A 19,974-nucleotide genomic window follows, 5' to 3' on the forward strand; every position below is an offset into this window, starting at 1 on the left:
ATGGTTTTTATATTTGGATTTCCCTCCCCCTCAAGGTGCCGATCGTTCTCGACAGTCTGCTGCAGGATGTGAAGCTTTGAAGCTGTAACAGTGAGGAAACACTGCTGAGTGTCACTGAGGAATTCATGTAGTTTTTCCTAATGTTATTCATGTCACACACAGATTTTAAGTAGGCAGGAATTAGAAGGAAACCTAAAACATAAAAACACAGAAACCCCCCTGCTTTTTTTGAGGGTTTCCTAACTTGAAGCAACCTAAGGCCTGAATAAGGCTGTATTCACACGCAATCCTCATGTTTATCTGAATGTGGGTACAGAGTAAAGACTCCGCAGAGGCTGTCAAAGAAATGCCGTGGCGGGAATAAGTTAAAGTGGAGTCAACTTCTGGAGAAACACACCAAACATCAAGCTGCAATGGGGGGTCATAGGGGTCATAGTGGTCGGTGGGGCATAATGAAAATGTATAAGTCCTAACACCAATCCTGTTTGCAAATAATCAGTTGGGAAGATGCTCACGAGTAAAAGAACCCTCTCAGTTCTGTCCCTGCTTGGTTTATTTTGTGTATAGCAAAATAACAAGAAGCTTCCTTTGGTTTGTTTTCATTTTCAGAGACAGGAACTGGATGTAAATGTCTGGGGCGGGGGGGTTAAAGTTCTTCTCTTTTGCCGCACAACCCTTCTAATCACCACAGCACCTGATTTGGTTCTGAATATGGCCTTATACTTCCAAACCGACGATGTGGTAGTTCTACACCACTATCTTGAGAAGTATGTGTCTTGTTCTAGCGTAGGGGCAACAACAGCGACGTGCAGCTACAACACATTTGATGGAACGTTGACACAAGATATTTGAGTCTGAACCCAAGTGGAGGACCACTGGACCAACAGACAGATCGACCAACAGTGACATCCTTGATGCATGGCTCAAAGAAGCAGTGTTGGTCACCGGGTCAAACACTTGATCTATCGGGCGCAAGATAATAGCAACAGTAAAGAGATGGCAGGAAATGAAACATAGAGACCGATGCAACAAAAGTCTTCGGCTGGATTCAAACCAGGGAGGTCGGGCTTTGTGGTTTTAATCAGTCACACAGTCGCACATCATTAACATTTTCCTTACAGGAGACCTCTTGTGGTTGTGTGAATGATGAATGGTGTCTCTCAAGAGTAAAGGCACGTAGTCTGATGCGGTTGAAGGAATCTGAAACCTCTCGACAGGGTCGCTGGGTGTTTAAATGCACATCTCTTTTTCCGCCCATTGTTAATGTTTCTTTTATCCCTCACCATGATTTTTCTGTAACCTCTAAAGTTAACCGCCGAGGTGCTGCATGAATCATTTAGATTCTGTTTATACTGTTGGTTTGACAACCATCGTCGTGGTTAAAGAGGTGCCAGTTCCGTAAAACGCTGAAATGGATCAAGTTGGAAGGCAATTATAAACTACCTATTTTAACGTTGAGTCAGAGGAGTCGTTAAACGTTCTCAGTCGGCTCCTGACGGACTGGATCAATCATGAGCCAAAGTCAGAACCATTCTAGCCGTTTTCTGTTTTTTTCCCCCCTTCATTTGAGGTGTTTGGGACCTTTGCGATTAACCATTTTCTCATGCACCAATAAAAATTTAAAGACATAATGTTATCTGAATAACAGTTTCTGTGTTGTTTTTTTGGGTGTACAGAGATTATTCAGTGAATTACATTCTAGCGGCTGACAGTATACAGTGGCTGCATGTTATCTCTACATTCATGCAGCTTCTGTGTCCCCACATCAGTTGGATTAGAGTCCAGCTGTCCCACAGGTACGAATGTGAGCGTCTGTCTATCTGTGTTAACGCTGACTGACAACCGATTCGGGCTGTTTCCGTTCCATCCACCTTTAAATGAATGCGCGCTGGGAAAGCCTCCAGGCCTCGGTGACCCTGAGCAGAAAACAAGCAAGGAGACAAAATGAATAAATGAAGCGTCACTTCATTATCGGTTCATTATGTCTGATTGTCACGCTTGAATAAATATGACCACGCTTTAGTCTCTATGTTGGCCAACACACTGGCGGAGCAGTCTTTGGAGTTTAGATTTTGCCAAGGCTGAAGCTCAGTGCTGTCACAAATGTGTTAGCACCATTTGTCCCACCATGGCGCAGCCTGACTTCCCCTCACATTCATCCAGGAGTCGTCGTCATCACCGGGCGCCGAGCTCTGTGCGCCTGACCAAATTCATTTCATAAGAGGAAACAGGGTGGAGACTGGATGACATAACATTAAATTCAAGAAGAAGATGTGATGGGATTACACGAGGTGTCATTGGGGGTTTATCATCTTTGATTTACAGCCGTGCAGCGTTATTAAAAATCCTGCTATCTGCTCATCTCATCTGGAAAAAAGGAATTTTGGTGGTTTAATGGATTTTTTCTGACACATGTGCAAATAACTCAGATCAAAAATGAAATTAACAACAGAATACAAGGATGTTAAATATAAGACCTTCAATACAGAGTGGACAGACGGTGATAATTGATATCTCTGAAAGGTTGTGCAATGAACACGGCAGTTTCAGGATAAAACAGTGATATAACTACAACTGCTCCCAAGGCTGAAACTAAGAATTATTTTGATTGTTGATTTATCTGCTGGTTATTTCCACGATTAATCAGTTAATCATTTGGTCTATAAAATGTCCAAAAATTGAGAAAAACGCTCAAAACTATTTCCCAGAGTTCGACGAGACCAAAACCCCAAGGCCCCTCATTTACTCTCATAAATAAATCAGCAAATCCTCACATTTGAGAAGTCAGAGCCAGAAACTGTGCGAACATTTAGGCCAGTCGCCAGGATGTAATGTTAGCAGTTTATGGTTCTGAAAACCACAGATTTGTCTTTGCCAAAAGCCATCTCCCATATTGACATTTGTACAAAACATGCCATGGCATTTGTAAGTGAGAAACTACTGGATATTTGTAGGAGAATTTTTTTTACGGGATGTCGGGCCGTCTCCAGCCATGTTTGTGCCGACCAGAATAGGTATTTTGAGCAAAGCCGACATGATTTCCTGACCCTAACCCAGTGGTTACTGTGCCTAAACCTAACCAGAGGATAAGCACAGGGTCGTGAGAAGAGAGAAATATGAGAATTGAGCCTAAACAAACGCAAAGCTGCAACATTAAGAAACTTTAAGTTTATGCTGAACATGACTAACATTTAGTCTGGTGATTGTGTTAAAACAGATTTGCTTGAAAAATGACTAAAACAATGAATGAATTAAAAATGATTGGCAGTTATTTTTCCATTTGACTAATCATTGCGGCTCTAAAGTCCTCGTGACTCTTTACTGACAGCCCTCTTGATGGCTTCATCACTCATGAACATTTCCCAAATCATACCACAGGTTTTTCCACTGACCCTCGTAACCTCTCACTTTGATTCACTACGGAGTGAAAATCATCGATGGCACGAGACTTTCATCCCTTTTTAGATCCATTTCCATCAAAGTGAAGTCCGACTCTTCAGACACTGATTTGTCATTCAGCTTAATGGTGTGTTCAAGTACTAATAGGGAATGTCTCACACCAGGAGTCGGAAAAGCTAGCTTTCCTATTACGTAAAGGTCTAACAAATTTACATCAATCATGTTGTGCAGAAAATGCTTGCTCAGTGTTCTGTGGGACAAATGATTTTCAGGAGCTGACGTTTAAGTGTCAGATTTTGCGAATGCAATCAACACAGAGGCAAGAGTGTTCCCAACCACTCAGACCACCTGTAGACAGATGTCCATGTGAGGCAGTGTTTGTGTTTTTAGTTTGCAGAGGTGCAGAGCTGGTGCAGCGTGGAGTCCTTGATTAATTATTTAAAGACAGCAGATTTAATGATAATTGTTTCTCTAAACACCCTGTTTTGCTTTTGTTTATTTAAAAGGTACAAGGGCTGTTTCATTTTAATTCTTTTCCATTTAATGAATATGGAAATTTCGCTTGGTTTGTTCAAGGCAAATGAGTGTTTTCAAATATGCAATAGGAGGAGAAGAACCGCAGAGTTTAAAGCTGCTGTAAGTTTTGCTGTCATCAATATTCGAGCAGCTGCTACTCCAACAAACATCAGCTGCCTGTTTATTCTACCACTGACAGCATATTTGGGTCCACGTATATTTACATTTGGAGTGTTTTTTTGTTTGTTTTTTTAAATTACATTTAGTAACTCTTTCTCTCTCTCAGATTCCTGTTTCACCCATTGCTGCTTTCAAAAGGAGACCGGAGGAGCTCATTAGATTGGTGTTTACTGAAACTCGCCTTGACTCCACCTGTTGATTCTGTATGATTCTGAGTCTTGAACGTTTGGAAAATGCTTAATTTTCTCTTGTTAGGATTTCAGGCTTTGGAATCTGCCTGAATTTGATTGTGCTTCTCAAAAAATTGCCTGATTTGGAACATAATCTGGTGTTCAATCTATACAGTTGCTCATGAAATAAAACAATCCTCGCATCGTATTTGTTTGTTGTCTCCTGGCGTTGAAATAAACGAGCATTAACCAATTAGTATGAAAGCATACAATCAAAGTTAACATGCACAGCTGGTAAAATATTAAATTGACATTAGACAAAGATTGCTGTGGGTTTAAGGGAATTGCATTTATAATAATGGTTTCGATGTGACGAGAAAGGCTTTGACAGTGTGGACATTTTTGGTTTAGCTGCCATGAGGGTGCTTGACAAGTGCTTGAATTTCACTCTCATGAAGCTGCATGAACCCTGCACCTCCGCTAACACGTGTATTCAGCCCATCCGTGCCTGGTTTGTGCCCATGATCACCAAAAACTGCTACACCTCCCCGGTTACGTCCGTTTGTGTTGGCTCCTGGAGATTCTGCTCGCCTTTTTTTGCCCTACGTCAGGAAAACGGTGCCCCACTGGTTTCCCCACTGGTTTCCCATCAATGTGAAAAACATCATAATCTCCTTTGTTATTAGGTGTTGTGTTGTAGCTACAGAGCGGTTTCTTCCTGAAATAGAAGAGGGTCGAATACAAGATGGACAGATGTGCTGTCTTCCTGCAGCGATCCCCCCCCCCCCGACACACTCATCCTGCATGTCAACCCATTAAAACCTTACTTTTAGATTTGAATTATCGTGAATGTTATGTCATCGTTCTTATCCGCGTATCCTGCTGGTTGACCCCTAATGAACCTCAGCTGATATGCAGAGACACACACATCTGCTGCATGCGCTCTCCTCCTCCCCTCCTCTTCATAACAATGCAAGAGGTGGTAAAAGCTAAATCTCAATCAGCTTGGCGTGTTTACTGGACTTGTTTTGATAGACCTGCGAGCATCAGAGAGAGACAGACCGGAGAGCGGGCGAGCGGGAGAGCGGGAGACAGGTGGGAACATGTGTGTGTTTGGTGTGTGTGTGTGTGTTGTCAGAGAGAAGACAGGCAGCTGAAGGTGCTGCCGCAGATCAGAGGACAGCTCAAGAGGAGGACGAGCAGCGGGAGTTTTGGGGTGCTTGCTTATTGTTTGGAGTGTGGATGCTCTCTGCCTGATGCTCATCTGGAGTGTCTGTCAAGTCTGATCTGAGAGAAAGCAAGAGTTTTCAGCTACAGGTGGAGCCAAGGAGGGCTCCCACTGGCTCCGGATTTTTTATTTTTTTTTTATTTTTCAGAGAGAATGGAGGCAATCTGTTCTTCTCTTTTTGGTCCCACTGCTCATAAAGTTCAATCCAACTTCATTTACGCTCCTGCTGAGAAATCGGCCGTGCTGACTGTGGCGATGCTCCTGGCACGTAACGTCTACCATGTTAGTGGCACCATGGCTGTGCCGCAGAAGTGCCGGCTAACACAGACCGGTAAGTTCATGACTGTGTGTGTGAATCTGGACACAAGGGAACCAATTAAAGGGGCTCTATGTAGGTTTAGAAGAAATTCAAACTCAGAACTATTATTTCTTTCCATCACTGAACAAACAGCTTGTAACAACAGTATGAAGTCGTGTTGTCTTTTAAGGTCAGTTTGTTTAATTATTTATTTTTTTAGATAAAGTCAGCAAGGATATTTGTCTTCTGATGAAAATGTCTCCCCCAAAACTACATAGTGCACCTTTAAAACCAACAAATGAAATCAAGAGTCTTTTTGTCCACTATATGTTCCACCTCACAACACTTGAGTCGACATAGCTTGTTTAGAAAACCTCTAAAATCTGTGCAGGTTGTCTTCTACCGACTAAAGTGTGTTTGTGTGTACAGACATATTGCATATTGAACATATTGCAGCCTGCTGCTATTTATATCCCAGGAAAAGAGCAGGAGCTCATGTTTATGGATCAGAATATCCCACAGGACGATCGAAACGCTCACTTTCTGCTACCATCGTTTTGATTCTTGTCTTAATGAGCTGCTCCTCATTACACGCAAGAGATGGCTTGTGTCGTTTGTGTGTTCGTCTCTGTGCGTTTAAGCAACAATTATAAGCAAATTTCATTCAGTTTGTCCCGTGGACAGTCAGCAGACCAAAACCAAATCACATCTTGATTAAACCTCGGCACCGAAACAAACCTTCAGGTCAAGAGAGCTGACAGACGGTATCAGAGCAGTAAGAGAAAAATTACTCTTTTATTCCAGTTTGATTGCGGTGCACTTGTTGTGTCTCATTAACAGTTGATGTGGCTTTGATAGTTGGGCCGGTGGAGCCTTATGTCACATGAATAGTGCATGAAGGATCAGGCAGATGCTGCTGAATATGAATTTATGTCGTTATGAATATATTATGATAAATCTTTGGATCATGGTCAATTCCAGTCAATCCCAATCTTAATATAGATTCTCGTCCACAGCTCTTCAAGAATTGAAACATCAGCCCTAACCGATTATTAACTCATAGAATTGAGGCTGCGGGCCAGGGAATGGCTGAGAGGAACCTCACATCATGTCGAGATAAAAAAAAAAAAAAATGACAGATAAGATTGGAAAATGGTGAGTGAAAGCTGCTGTTGATTCTGTCGGCCTGACCTCTATTGTATGGATCAGAGCGAAGACGAGCTTTGTTCATCAGGCGTCTTCTATCACCTACCCCATTAAAATATGTTTGAATTGCCTGGGCCTCTGTGGCAAGACAAAGCTTTGATCTCATCTTGTCTGCTCTGCGCCGACAGCCATGATGAGTTTTTAAACGTGCACACGCACGCACGCACGCACGCACGCATGCACGCATGCACACACATGCATGCAAATACAAACACACCAGTGAAGGCAGACACCGACTCTATTTTGCTTAAAACAAACGAGATTCAAAGGGCGAGGTCGGGTAGAGAAAGAGGATGCTTTACATTTTTCTTTACACTTTCATCCTTTTTCTAGAGTTCTTATGTGAAACTGTCTTTTTGAATCCTTTTCTATGAGATTGCAAAGAGAGAGCTGGAAAAGCACCGAATCTGAAGTCCCAGACTGTGCGTAAACGTCAGCTGAGGTTAAAAAGACATCAAATTAATTTCCTCTGAGACATCTGTCAAGATAGATACTGGAGTTTGAAGTTCAAACCAAAACTGTGACTTTAAACTCGCTCAGACGTTTTTGAGTATTAATGCATCAGCGAGAAAACGAAGAAGCGATGGGATTGATGATGAGAAGGGCGCTGATCATCTCTGGTCTTTCGAGAGCCACTTGGGTTAGTTCTCATCTTTGATTACGAGGCAGCTGCCCTCTCCCAGGCGGATATTAACCCTGCTACGTCCTCGCCTCCACACTGAATACGTCTGAGATTCTACTCTCAATGGTCCTTATCATGCTGATGGAGAGCAAAGTGACTGGAGAACGGCTGCAGAAATGTCAAGTAGCAACAGGGAGATAACGAGAGAAAGTAAGAAAAAAGGGAAAGCGCCTGAAAGTGGCACTTTCAATGGAGACCGATTATGAATTTTCATTCCTTTTTCTTTCATAGGTTCTTGTGCATGTAAAATTTCTTGAAAGTTAAAAAGGCCAAAGTCCTTACCAACAGAAGCTCCTCTCTCCCACAGAATACACTGCTCCCGAAACACATTGTCAACAGTCCTGCCTTGTATTCTGTGACTTTGTGACATCACACTATGTCACCATGTCACATATTTGCATAATTTCTGCCTAGCAGCTAGTTTGGTACATTAGACTTCATTAAACACGCTGCTCTGTTGTTGTTGCTGGCTCTGGTGTGTGTGAGTTGACCAATCAGAGAAGACTGGGTATTCAGGAGGGGGGGGGGGGCTTAAACAGACAGAAGCTAAAAAAGTGCATTTTCAGACAGAGGGGGAATACAGAGCTGCTGCACGAGGCACGAAGCATGTCAACCTGTTTTTGTACTTACCCAAAATAAAATTATGAACTTGAAAATGAGCAGAATATGTCATCTTTAAGTTGCCTTAGGTCACAAAGAAACACACAAACAGATGCATTGATACCTGTTTGTGTCCGTCCTCTTTTTATGGAGAGCTGTCTCATGTTGACGCTGTGCTGGATGAAAAAAAAAAAAAATCTGTTTTAGCTCTTTCTTGTGAAATATATCTGTCCGCCTCTTGCAAGAACACTTTCACATATTTATACTCCAAGGGAATTGTGGGGGAATGGGCATGTACTCTCTGGTGGCGGCGAACAGCGTTTATTCACTCTGGGCCTTATTTATCTTGCTACATATCTAAGCGCAGGGGGAGGGATGCCGGATGCTTGTCTCGTCTGACTCATGGATTTTGCAGCCTGAGACGTGTAAGATCGAAGACCTGCTCACCAGAGCAGAGACTGTGGATATGATCAACACGACAGTGAAGCCACATTTGACAGTGACCACCATTGAATTCCAATCGAATTCAGAAGTGGCTGTGTGAGATAGATATTGAAACACAACCCATTTTCCTTTTTTTTTCTTTTTCCTTGGTCTCACCATGTCTTCAGTGCCGCATTATTTTCTGCAGCTCTGAAGAGTTTTCACAGCACTTTCACATGAATAATGAGCAGATATGAGTTTGGATTAGTTCTCTGCAATATGATTAAGGATCAGTTATTTTCCGCGTGAAATGGATTGCTAGCTGAATAGAGTCATTTGTAAATAATGTTTCAATTTAGTATTTTTTCAGTGAAAACTTCCATGATTGTTAGACAACAGACTGTTGTCACATTTTTACATCAACAATCAATCAGATTAATGTGAAAGTGGTCTCTCGTAGTGATGAGCAGATTTAAAATCCCTTTTAGCCTCTTTTAGCACTTTGTTTTGGTTTATTGCCCTTGCTAAACTATTTAGATTTTTGGTTCACTCTCATGTAGGCTGTGGTAGTTGGCGTTCCCAGTGTTACACTGTGGTCAGGCATACAGCGAATCCATTGGTTTCACACTGTTGTTTGGCTTTATTAAAATCCAAAACAGTCCGACAACGGACGCCGCAATTACACGCTGCTGCAGGCGTCTACTCCATGTAGCAGCGAAGCCAGCAGCAGAGTTGTGGGAGTACTGAGCATATGATATGAATGTGTCCAGTTTTGTTACACATGTCAACCTTGGACGTTACTGTGGTTTGCAGAAAAGTTAACTAACATTATATCAGAGATAGTAACCTAAACAAACAACAAAGCAAAGTAAAGCTGCTCTGTTTTTTTTTTCCACGGAGGCTTTATGTCCCACTATTCATGTCAGATGTTCACTTAGATGTTCTCATCAGTAATCTCATCTACTCAACATAAAGGCCATGGTATACTTTAAAAGCTGACCTTTACGACCCATTAATCCTAATCTTACCAGATCCATTCATTCATCCATCCATCACGGTACTGCGACAGACTTTTGACCGTTAGCTGATCCATCTCAGGATGGACACTTGTTGTGGTGAGGTATGTAAGCATGAGGATCCTGCAGAAGCCACACTTTACTGTTTCATTTACATGGCCGCATGTTTCTCTGTCCATGTTGATCCCCTGTGTTATCAGCATGGTGGGTTGCGTGACTGTTGGTGCATTCATGACTTGTCAGGCACCTTGGAAATACACAGGGCTCAGGTCACGTGCTTATATTTGTGTACATGTGTGTATTTTTCGTATAATTCTATCCCTGGGGTGAGTATCTTTGAGTCAAAGAACACATTGAATATTGAGAGTGAAATTTGTGTCATTGCAAAGCCTGTCCTCAGGACAGAGAGCCTGTTAACAAGCACTCTGCTGAGTGTGTGCTGTAAAGAGCGCTTTATTATGTGTTCGAGAGGTTTGACTTTAGTTGTCTTTGAAGATAATCACCTTTGTCATTTTTTTGCACGTGTGTGTGTGCTTCTGTGTGTCCTACGACGTAAGAACATTTAGTCTTTTCTAATTTTTTCCAAAACTGTGACAGATTGTGATTTTAAGCCCTGAAGACTTTGAGTCATTAGGTTCCATCACCAGATTTTCCATGTTTTTCCTCTAACATGGTTTGATTTCATGCAGAAAATAACAAATCTGATTACAGCATTTACAGGTCTCGAGGCAGAAAGTCAATAAATGGTAATTTTAAACCCAGTTCTGCACTTCATGATGGCCTTTAACAATTTCCAGAACCGAACCGTATGTTCCTTAAGACTGAACTAGTTGGATGTTGAAATGTAACAGAAGTAAACTTTATTTTGATTATGGATCATTACAAAATCGTTATATTTCTAAAGAAGCAAGTAGTCCACAGTGAAAAGCAATAAATTACAAATACATATCAAAGATTTTGATGCATCAAAATGCATTGATAATTGTTTATAATTACATCATAGCCCCCTGAATAGGTATCAAATAAAAATTCACCTGTGTTTGTTGGTTGGATTGTTTCTGCAAAACTTGGATAAAAGATGTCTCTTGGCCCATTATAGACTCCATTAACTTTTCGTGCAGATCCGGATGAAGGGACAGATCCAGGATTTTTTCTCACTTTCTTTAAGATTACGAGTGCATTATCATTTTTCAACATTTTCATTCATTTGTAGACCTGGTGAGTTTAGGCTGTAGAGTGTTGGTACTTGGCGGAGTTATACTCTCTAGTGAGTTGTAGGATAAAATCACCCAACATCTGAACCATGAATAAACCATGCACTGTTGATAGTTAATTTTGGTTTACTCCTGATTATTTTAAGGATCTGCTGTAAACTGTGTTGTATTTTCTGCAGAGTTCTTTTTCAGAATTAAATGATATTAATGAGATATTGGTTTGAGGAGCATTGTGTAGGATTTAGTGGCATTTATAGTGATGAATTATGGATTGCAACAAATTAAATATCCCCGCCTAACCCTTTCTAACGGTGGCCGCTAAAAATGCATAAAATGTGGAACGAGCCTCAGAGCCTCATGACAACAATTCATAGCTTCAGGTGATTTTACATTAATGAAAACAGAATTATGAATATTGTATTCCTTTTATGCCAATAGATTCCCCTAAATCCCCCTTAATCCTCCACACCGGGCCTTTAAAATAGGAGTTATGGTACATTATGGTGCCGGTTAATGTTGGGTTGAAAGGCTTGTTGTCGACAAACCGCTTCACATACAAACTATGCTGTCTGCAGTTTCTTTTAAGTCCTTGTCTCAAACTGTGTGTTGTGGAGGATTTCCTAAAGGTCGAAGATGTGTGTAATTCCTTGTGCTCACCTCCCTTTTTGGTATTTTGGGAGCGCACTCATCGAGCTGTCAACAGATATCTTAAACCTCCCTCAGCTGCACGCAGTGGTGTAGCCTGGTGTTATGTAACAGATCAGTGCGGTGTCCTGAATCTTTAAACTGTCTTTGCATATGCTGTATGTGTGCTGTATGTATTTAATAATGTGCTTTAAAGGGGGCAATCCGTTGATTTTACATGTCGAGATCACTTTATTTTTCATGGAAAGTGCTACTCACCCTGTGAAAACAGTTATATAATGCCCTCTTTTGTTCTTTTCTGCTTAGACTTGGTATCTATAATGGACGATTTGCGTTACATACAGGACCTTTTGAAGGATGTGGGCATTAAAAGAACATTCATGGGAAGTGTTGGATCCAGCTGTTTTGGCACTCCATATATTTCTCGGCTCTGCTGCTCTGATTTTCCTATTTTTTTCTCTCTATCATAGTCTCCTGGTTTATGTAATTCGCTGAAGTACCCATTTAATATAACGATGATATTACAGTCCTGTGGGAAATGCGTAATTTCTCCCCAATCCTGTCCTCAAAAGTTTCAATAAATGATGACATCTCATCACAGATTGTCTATTTATACAGCTGGCGTGCACTTTCTCCCACCTTTACCTAAAGAGGAGGGTTGACACGCTCACAGTCAGGATACAAAGAAGACTCGCGAACAAAGCAGCAGTGTGCAGGGTATTTTTTTTCATCTTCCAGCGCAGATGATTATTCTTCAGCACCAGAGAGAATTTCAGGGTGAATGTGCCTCTTGGAGATTGTCTCATTAGAGGAGAGTCTGTCCTTTCTCGCTGGAGGACTCAACAATCATCTCAGCAACTGAAGAGTCCTTAACAAAGTCCCTGAACTCTTAGCAGAATGGAGGCTGTAAAGCTGACAGCGCTATTCAAGTCCTTTGAGCACTTTGAGCACAAGTTACTGTAGCAAAAATGTAGCCAGAGATATTAATTTAGTTGGGCCTGTGGCATACAAATAAAATGTGAAATGTATATTAAATCTAACAGTCTCTATCAGAACATTATTTGGGCTATTTGCCTGCTAACAGTTATATACAGTGCATTGAGAGCATGTTACTGGATTTGTTCATTGTTCTTTATTTCTTCATTCAGAGCTGCAGTAAAATCCCCAATAGCGTGATAGCGCAGCTGTTCCATCAAGTTCAAACCTTGGGCTGTGGCGACTGCCACGGTCTAATCATTAAACATCCTCACGTCACTGATGGATCCGTTTATGGTTACAGTGGTATCATGTCCCAGGGCCGTGGCTGGAGCAACAGCTGGAGTGCTCGGCTTTGGTTTAGAAGTGCTGGAGGGTGCAGAAGCATCAAGTTTTCCTTCTGATGGCTCTTTCCTGATTGCCGTGCTCTTTTCCTCTGTCCTGATGCATGGGCTCTTGAACCAGCTGTCCAGGGAGTTTTGTTTTGACATCTTCACCGTTATGATCTGTCACTGACAGCCAGTTTAATGGCAAAAGGCAGCACATGTGCCAGGGGGATTTGAGCTGTCAATATAAACTATGCAAGGTCTCTCCATTAGTTGTTTTATTCCAATTAATTTCAATGGTGCAAGGAATCATAACACTTAGATTTTTTTTTTATTTGCTGCTAACTTTCTTATGATTATGTTGAGCGTGCCTGCTTTAGTTTTAGATGGCACAGGCACATCCAGGCACATCTGTGACACATTTTATTAGAGAAATTATAGATAAGATTGACTTTTATCAGACTTAACCTCATCTAACATATTTTGTTTCAGATGTGGCTTGGTTAAGGGTTGTGTCTTCAGCAGCACAGATTAAATCAAATGATCACAGAAATATTATGTGAATACTAAAGGCAGCAGCGCGTGTCCATGATCCTCTTGCTTTTCTACGACTACAAATTGTAACTTGTCTCCTTGATCTTGATGTTAACAATACTCAATATAGTATAAAGCCAAAGTTATATAGAGTGAAATCTACTGTTTAAATATTGACATTTCTTCACATGATCTGTTGTGATTTGATACATTCTTTAGTTGTTAAGCTCTTTATATACGGCAAAGACAAATGATCGGCTTTAAGTGTGTATGTATACATGATGCATGGCCAAACACATGCACTCAACAACACAAGGGAACGCATGCACACACTCCGCTAATGAGGCTGGAAATCTCGCTCGTCTCTCTGCTGTCATCAGTGTCTGTATCCCTGCCACCAGCTGTCAGAGAACGTGAAAAGTTTGAAGTTTTGTCTTTCATCCTTCCTCGAAAGCTGGACAGTGCCAGGCAATCAAACACAAAGTCACTTCATCGTTTCAGTCCCTCTGTGCTCCACTTCAGAAACAAACAGACATATGGGGGAAGGAGGGAGAATAATGGAGGAGGGTCTTTAACTGAACCAACGCTTATAGACGACTACCAGAAAGTGAGCTTTATAACACATGCACTGTACATACTGTATACCATATTCCAGGTCTAACATTTATTTTGGGTTACTACTAAAATGAGTTTACATGCTTTAGTGCTTAAAAAAAACACATCAGTTCCTCCTGAATACCTAGTCTGCTCGGATTGGTCAGCTCACATACGCCCGAGCCAGCACCGCTAACAGCAACAGAGCAGCTGTGCTAAATCAGTTCTTCCGTGCTCTACCCTAACTAGCTGCTGGGCAAAAATTATGCATGGTGGACATATTTTGATGTCACAGAATAAAAGGTGGGACCACTGACGAGGCGTTTCAGGAGCGGTGTTTTCTGTGGGAGAGACAAGCTTCTGTTGGTGCGGACTGTAATCTTTTTAACTCTCAAGATCTTTTACATGCACAGCAACCTATATAAAACACTGAAGGAACGGAATAAAATGAATAATCACAGTATGTCTCTTTGAAAAACACCCATGATGCAGCAGGAACTGGTAGCAACACCTTGCTACCACCCATGAGATCCAGCATGTTTAAAGGGAGAATATTTTAAACCTTCAAACACTCTTATAACGTTTCTCCAGCCTTTAATACAGACCGGTCGTAGCTTCCACCTGCCTCCGCATGAGGTGGAGATTTCTTCTGGGACAGCCTGCAGGGCCCTCTGAGAAATTTAGAACAGAGAGACACTCATTAGCTCCGTCTCCCTTTATAAGATCTCTCTCCTTCTTCCCTTTCGGCAGCAGGTCAGTGGGTAACAGAAAAGCAGCCCTGTGCGTTCACACAGAAGCATCTCTGTCGCAGTTTGGACTCTGACCCACATCAACTGCTGACTGCGCCACTAATTGTGCGACAGTGTGACACTTTGCCTTGCTCCTGTTCTCAGGCCAGGCACCTGTTCCCTTTGTGTCTTAATATAGTGCTCCACTGACCCCACGGTCTGTGTCTGTGTTTGTGTTTGTGTTTGTGCGTGTTTTCTCTTCTGCAGTGGAGCGATGCATGAGTGTGATGCAGTCCGGTACACAGATGGTGAAGGTGAAGGCCGGATCCAAAGGGCTGGTGAGACTCTTCTACCTGGATGAGCATCGCTCCTGCATCCGCTGGAAGCCCTCACGCAAGAGCGAGAAGGCTAAGAGTGAGTATGCATGAACACACACACACACACACACACACACGCATGCGCACACACACACACACACACACACTCACGCACACACACACACACACACACACATGCATGCGCACGCACACACACACACACACACACACACACACACACACATTCATGAACACACACTCTCTTTGTGTCCCCGTCTCACTGTCCTGCGATCTCTCATGTGCTGCTACTAGTTAAAACTACACTGACTACACTTCTTTATTACAATCGTACATCATTAAATCATTTTGCTTTGCACAGATTCTTTTGAGGAGGCTCTCCACTGATTTCATACACGAGGATCAGTTTACTCATCATGAAGAGTGTCACTCAACCTCTAAAATCAGTTGCTCAGTGTGTTGTTTGTGGCTCTGGATTAAAGACTCCAAATTTGGAACAGTTACAGTCTTGGGGAGTTGAAAGACATGGGTTTAACTAAAATCGTTACAGGCTGCGCCACGGGAAATTGTAGCTCCAGTGTTTTTGGAGTTTGACCTAAAAAAATCCAGATATCTCGCTGTTTGCTGCTTTCATTTAGAACTTTTTTGAAAATATGATTACAGTATCTCTTCAAAATTCTCCTACTTGCTGAGAAAACACAGGAGCAATCAGCATCAAAACCCGTGCTCAGATGGACGTATATGAAAGAAAAAACTTATGAACGAAGCAGACCATTGTGAGCATGTATCACACTTTACAGATCTAAAGGGCCATCCACACCAACAACTATAACAATAACTATAAAGTATGAATGAATGTACAGGGCCTTTAATCAGCTTGATATCAGGGACTTTTTTTTTCTCCAAAATAATGTTGCAGGAGTGATTATGATACTGGTTTCTAACTGTAGTCAGCCTCTTTTATGTCAGCTAATTGATGGCATTTTACAGCCACTGTTGAGATGGTCTACTCTAATAGCTCAGTCTCATATTATTATTTTATTTCATACAGTTTTCTAAACAGTTTGTTTTGATGTCCTTTGTAACAATTGGCAGGATACCTGATCTTGACAAGTATGTATGCAATTTGTCTTCAAAAGACGACACCCCTTGTAACAGATTGTTGGATTCTCCCAAATCCTCATAAAACCATATCCTTCTGTGGTTATTTTTGCTTCTCTATACAATAATCAGCAGGAAATCATCAATGTCCCTTTTCCTTAGCCACTGTTAGCCACACAACGTTGTCGTTCATCAGTGTGGATGCTCACAGTGTTATATTTAAAGTTATGGTTATAGTTTTAGTCCTTGGTGTTTACGACCCTGTGCGTACCCTGAGCAAAACCAAACTGCAAACAGGACTGTTTGGGGTGAATCCTGGTCTCTGGAGTCAAAATCCTGCATTATGTACACCTGACTGATGGACTGTCTCTCTTGAGCGCAGCGTTATCATAACCACTAAAAATTATGGCCAAAGCTGCAAAAATGCGACCCAAGTTAATGAACAATGTACTGGAATTATTCTCTTTCACTTACATAATAACAATAATACGTTTTTGGTTCATGCATCATGTTAAAAAGTGCTCTGCAGATCGTCTGCACCTCCTCCACTCGCCTTTTTTTTTCCTCGAATGTCGGCTGGATTTCCAAAATCTGAGTCAGCCACACTGCTGTGGCTCTGAGGGGATTATCATTCATGGCCCCCTCAAAGCATCATTGTCACTTCTTTACTCCACTGGTTTTTTGCATCAGCCCACTGAAGCATTCATTTGTCTCTGGGACTGTCCTTACAGTACATGTGTATAAAAGACTGTGTATGTGTGTGTGTGTGTATGCATCAGATAAGCCTCTTAGGTCCTCTCCATTGACACGATTAAGAAAAACACCCAACAGCTGCCCAGTTCTTTCTTTGAATCTGTGTGTGTGTGTGTTTTCTGTCTGAGGAGGATCAGAACAAGGCGGCCGTATTGTTACTTTCAGTCGGAGCAGAATTTCAGAGATGAGATTATGTAATGGGATGAGAGGGCTGAGTGTAATGGGGAAATGGACACGGATCATTTTTGGAGATGGATTATGGCAGAGTATTCTGAGATGGTTAAGAGTTAATTGAATAAAATCTTCATATCTGTAATTCTTTAATCAATTAATTAAACACAAATGTTGGTTGATCTGAGGAAACACATTAGTGCATTCATGAGAGTCATTAATAGATTGCCGTGATTGAACGAGTCACCTTTAACAGGCGTTAACGGATAAAAACGAGCGAGGTGAGGAGACAGATGGAGCACATGTGTAAATACTGTATATAGGACAGGACGTAGTTCCCTCCAGGCTGTTTCTATCGCCCAACAAAGAATCAAAGATAGCTGAGTTTACTCCAATCTCATTAAACTGTGATACACTCTAAAGCCTTCAGGATCCTCTCTCTGTATTTTTTTTTTTACAAGCGGTAGAGGAAAGCAGAGAATGCGAGGAGCTCATACAATTTTGGTCTTGATTATTTCTTTTCAAAAAGCTATACATTTTACAGTGACTCATTTTTCTGCCTTCTTCATCCCATCATTACGCTGTGTTTTTTTTTTACAATTGTGAAGCACTTGGTTGCAGCATGAAAGGAAAAAGACTTTTGCTTTTTGCTTTTTTCAGCGAATCGTAGGAAAAGACTGAAAACCAACAATGTTCACGTCCGTCTGTGAAACACTTTCCTACTCTCCACGCGCCTCTCAGCCCCAAGATGTCAGGCTAAAAGTTACAGTTTCAATTCAACACTGATGCCGCTATATGACCTACACGGGCAAACAAGCCCACCAGCGAGAAGATGTCTATTTCTGTATGGTTGTGATACTTAATCTTAATGTCTGACTCTGTGGTCAGGTTCCTTGCAAAATATTAGGTCATGAAATTAAAGCTGTTTTATATGCTCAGTGCAGAGGATGAATGAATTGAAGAGTCTCACAGTCTGAGGAAAGAAGTTGCTCTGTAGTCTGGTGATACAGCAGCAGAACAACTGGCTTATTATAATGTTGTTATAATTTGTTGGATGTAATTTATTGAGATGGTGTGTGTAGAACCTCAATGGATGTGTTTTGAATAAGAACTGGACCAGGAGTGTCACCCTTCAGCTACACAGGCAATAGTGATTTGTAGGATAAATTAATTGTTGATTTTAGTCTTTTGAAAAAAACAAAACATAGAATATCACCAGCAGTGATTATCGCAGAAGTTGTAATTAAATGTTAACTAGAGACAGATATCATTAATGAGTGCATGTCCACCATTAATCAATCTGGTCCGTCCTTTTCCACCCCACCTCCTCTCTCCATCAGTCACCATTGACTCGCTGTACAAAGTGACAGAGGGCGGTCAATCGGACATCTTCCATCGTCATGCGGACAGCAGCTTCGACCCGGCCTGCTGCTTCACAGTGTACCATGGAAACCACATGGAGTCCCTCGACCTGGTCACATCAAATGCAGAAGAGGCCAGAACCTGGATAACTGGCCTCCGCTACCTGATGGCCGGGATCAGTGACGAGGACTCGCTGGCCAAGCGGCAGCGAACACACGACCAATATCCTTTGAATAAACAGCTTCACGCACACACGAACACAAGTTTTTATTGACAAATTTTCTGTTATATTGGTTTGTTTGTTCTCTGGATAGAGAGTCAGGGGTGTTTGTGCACACTAAAAACAATTCTATAAGCAGAAGGATTTGATGTACATCTAAACGCGTGATACCCACCTAGTATTCCTTAACGTGTTTGTGACGTGGCTGAAGCAGACGTTCGAGGAGGCTGATAAGAACGGAGACGGACTCCTGAACATCGAAGAGATCTACCAACTTCTCCACAAGCTGAATGTCAACCTGCCGCGCAGGAAGGTCAAACAAATGTTTCAGGTGTGTCTTCATTTTATTTACTGCTAAATTAAATACTTTAGACCCTAAAATCTTGAGATAAAGTAATATTATGGGAAATTATTAATGGAAAAGATACATCTAAAGAGACACAGACATTTTACATAATCAATAAATTGCTTTTTTGAGGCATCACCATATCAGTGAAGAGAAATTCTTGACCCCAAAACATTGAAATAAATATATCAAGGCCTTATATAAAAAAAGGTTTTGGTTCATTTGAACATATTTAATTCCTTCTGTATAACTATTCTAGATCACTGACGTCACTTTAGTGATGCAGCTTTTGTTTTTTAATGAGAATTTGGGCAATTCAAATAAATGTGCAAGAAATATTTCATATGTTCGTGCACGAGAGAAACACTTATAGAGGAAGAGGAAGTTATGAAAGGAGAGAGATGCTTCAATTTTTTAAACAGAAGTCACATTAAGAAATGTCAGAAATCCACATACTGCTTTTAGTAATGCGGTTTCAGGGTGTGTAGTGACACAGTGATGTGTTGATTTCTCACTTTCTTCTTAGGCAGCAATGCAAAACAGGGCTGTGAATTTTAGGCAAAAACGACAATAAAGGCTTTGTGGAGGGTGTCAGGTGGTGTGTTCGGGTGGGTAGGTGACAAAATGCTGCTTCTGAAAGAGGTCAGACGGAGCCTAAAGGGTGCTAAAAGACAGCACCCACCACAGCAGCAGTATCTTTTCCCTGCTCTTAGACATTACTGTCAGAGTAACCAAGGAAATTATAGGAAGTCTGTATTATTCACAGGGGCCCTAAAAACTCCCTGCAGCTCACTTGGGTTTTGATCATTTTAAGAGTGACCCTCTTTCATAATCTAGTTTTAAGGTAATGGTGGAAGAACTTTTTAGATCCTTTTTATTATTTAAATTATTAATACCACACTGTAGAATAACTCCACTACGAGTTAAATTCCTCTGTTCAAAACCTTACTGA

At 41.4% G+C, this 19,974-nt stretch overlaps 1 protein-coding gene across 6 annotated transcripts in view; it reads left to right on the forward strand.

Moving 5' to 3' along the window:
• The window catches only part of plch1 (phospholipase C, eta 1), a 75,049-nt gene that overhangs the window by 17,217 nt on the left and 37,858 nt on the right, over positions 1–19,974 (forward strand). For 5 of the 6 annotated variants that reach the window (XM_030392591.1, XM_030392608.1, XM_030392616.1 and 2 more), the window contains 3 exons: positions 15,002–15,148; positions 18,435–18,678; positions 18,878–19,007. In XM_030392591.1, coding sequence (XP_030248451.1) covers positions 15,002–15,148; positions 18,435–18,678; positions 18,878–19,007 — 521 coding nt within the window. Of the gene's footprint in view, positions 1–5,375; positions 5,825–15,001; positions 15,149–18,434; positions 18,679–18,877; positions 19,008–19,974 lie in introns of those variants that run through there. The other variant, XM_030392636.1, reaches the window with a different exon arrangement.

This window comes from Sparus aurata, chromosome 2 (genome assembly GCF_900880675.1).
Source record: "Sparus aurata chromosome 2, fSpaAur1.1, whole genome shotgun sequence".
NCBI classification, from domain to species: domain Eukaryota; kingdom Metazoa; phylum Chordata; class Actinopteri; order Spariformes; family Sparidae; genus Sparus; species Sparus aurata.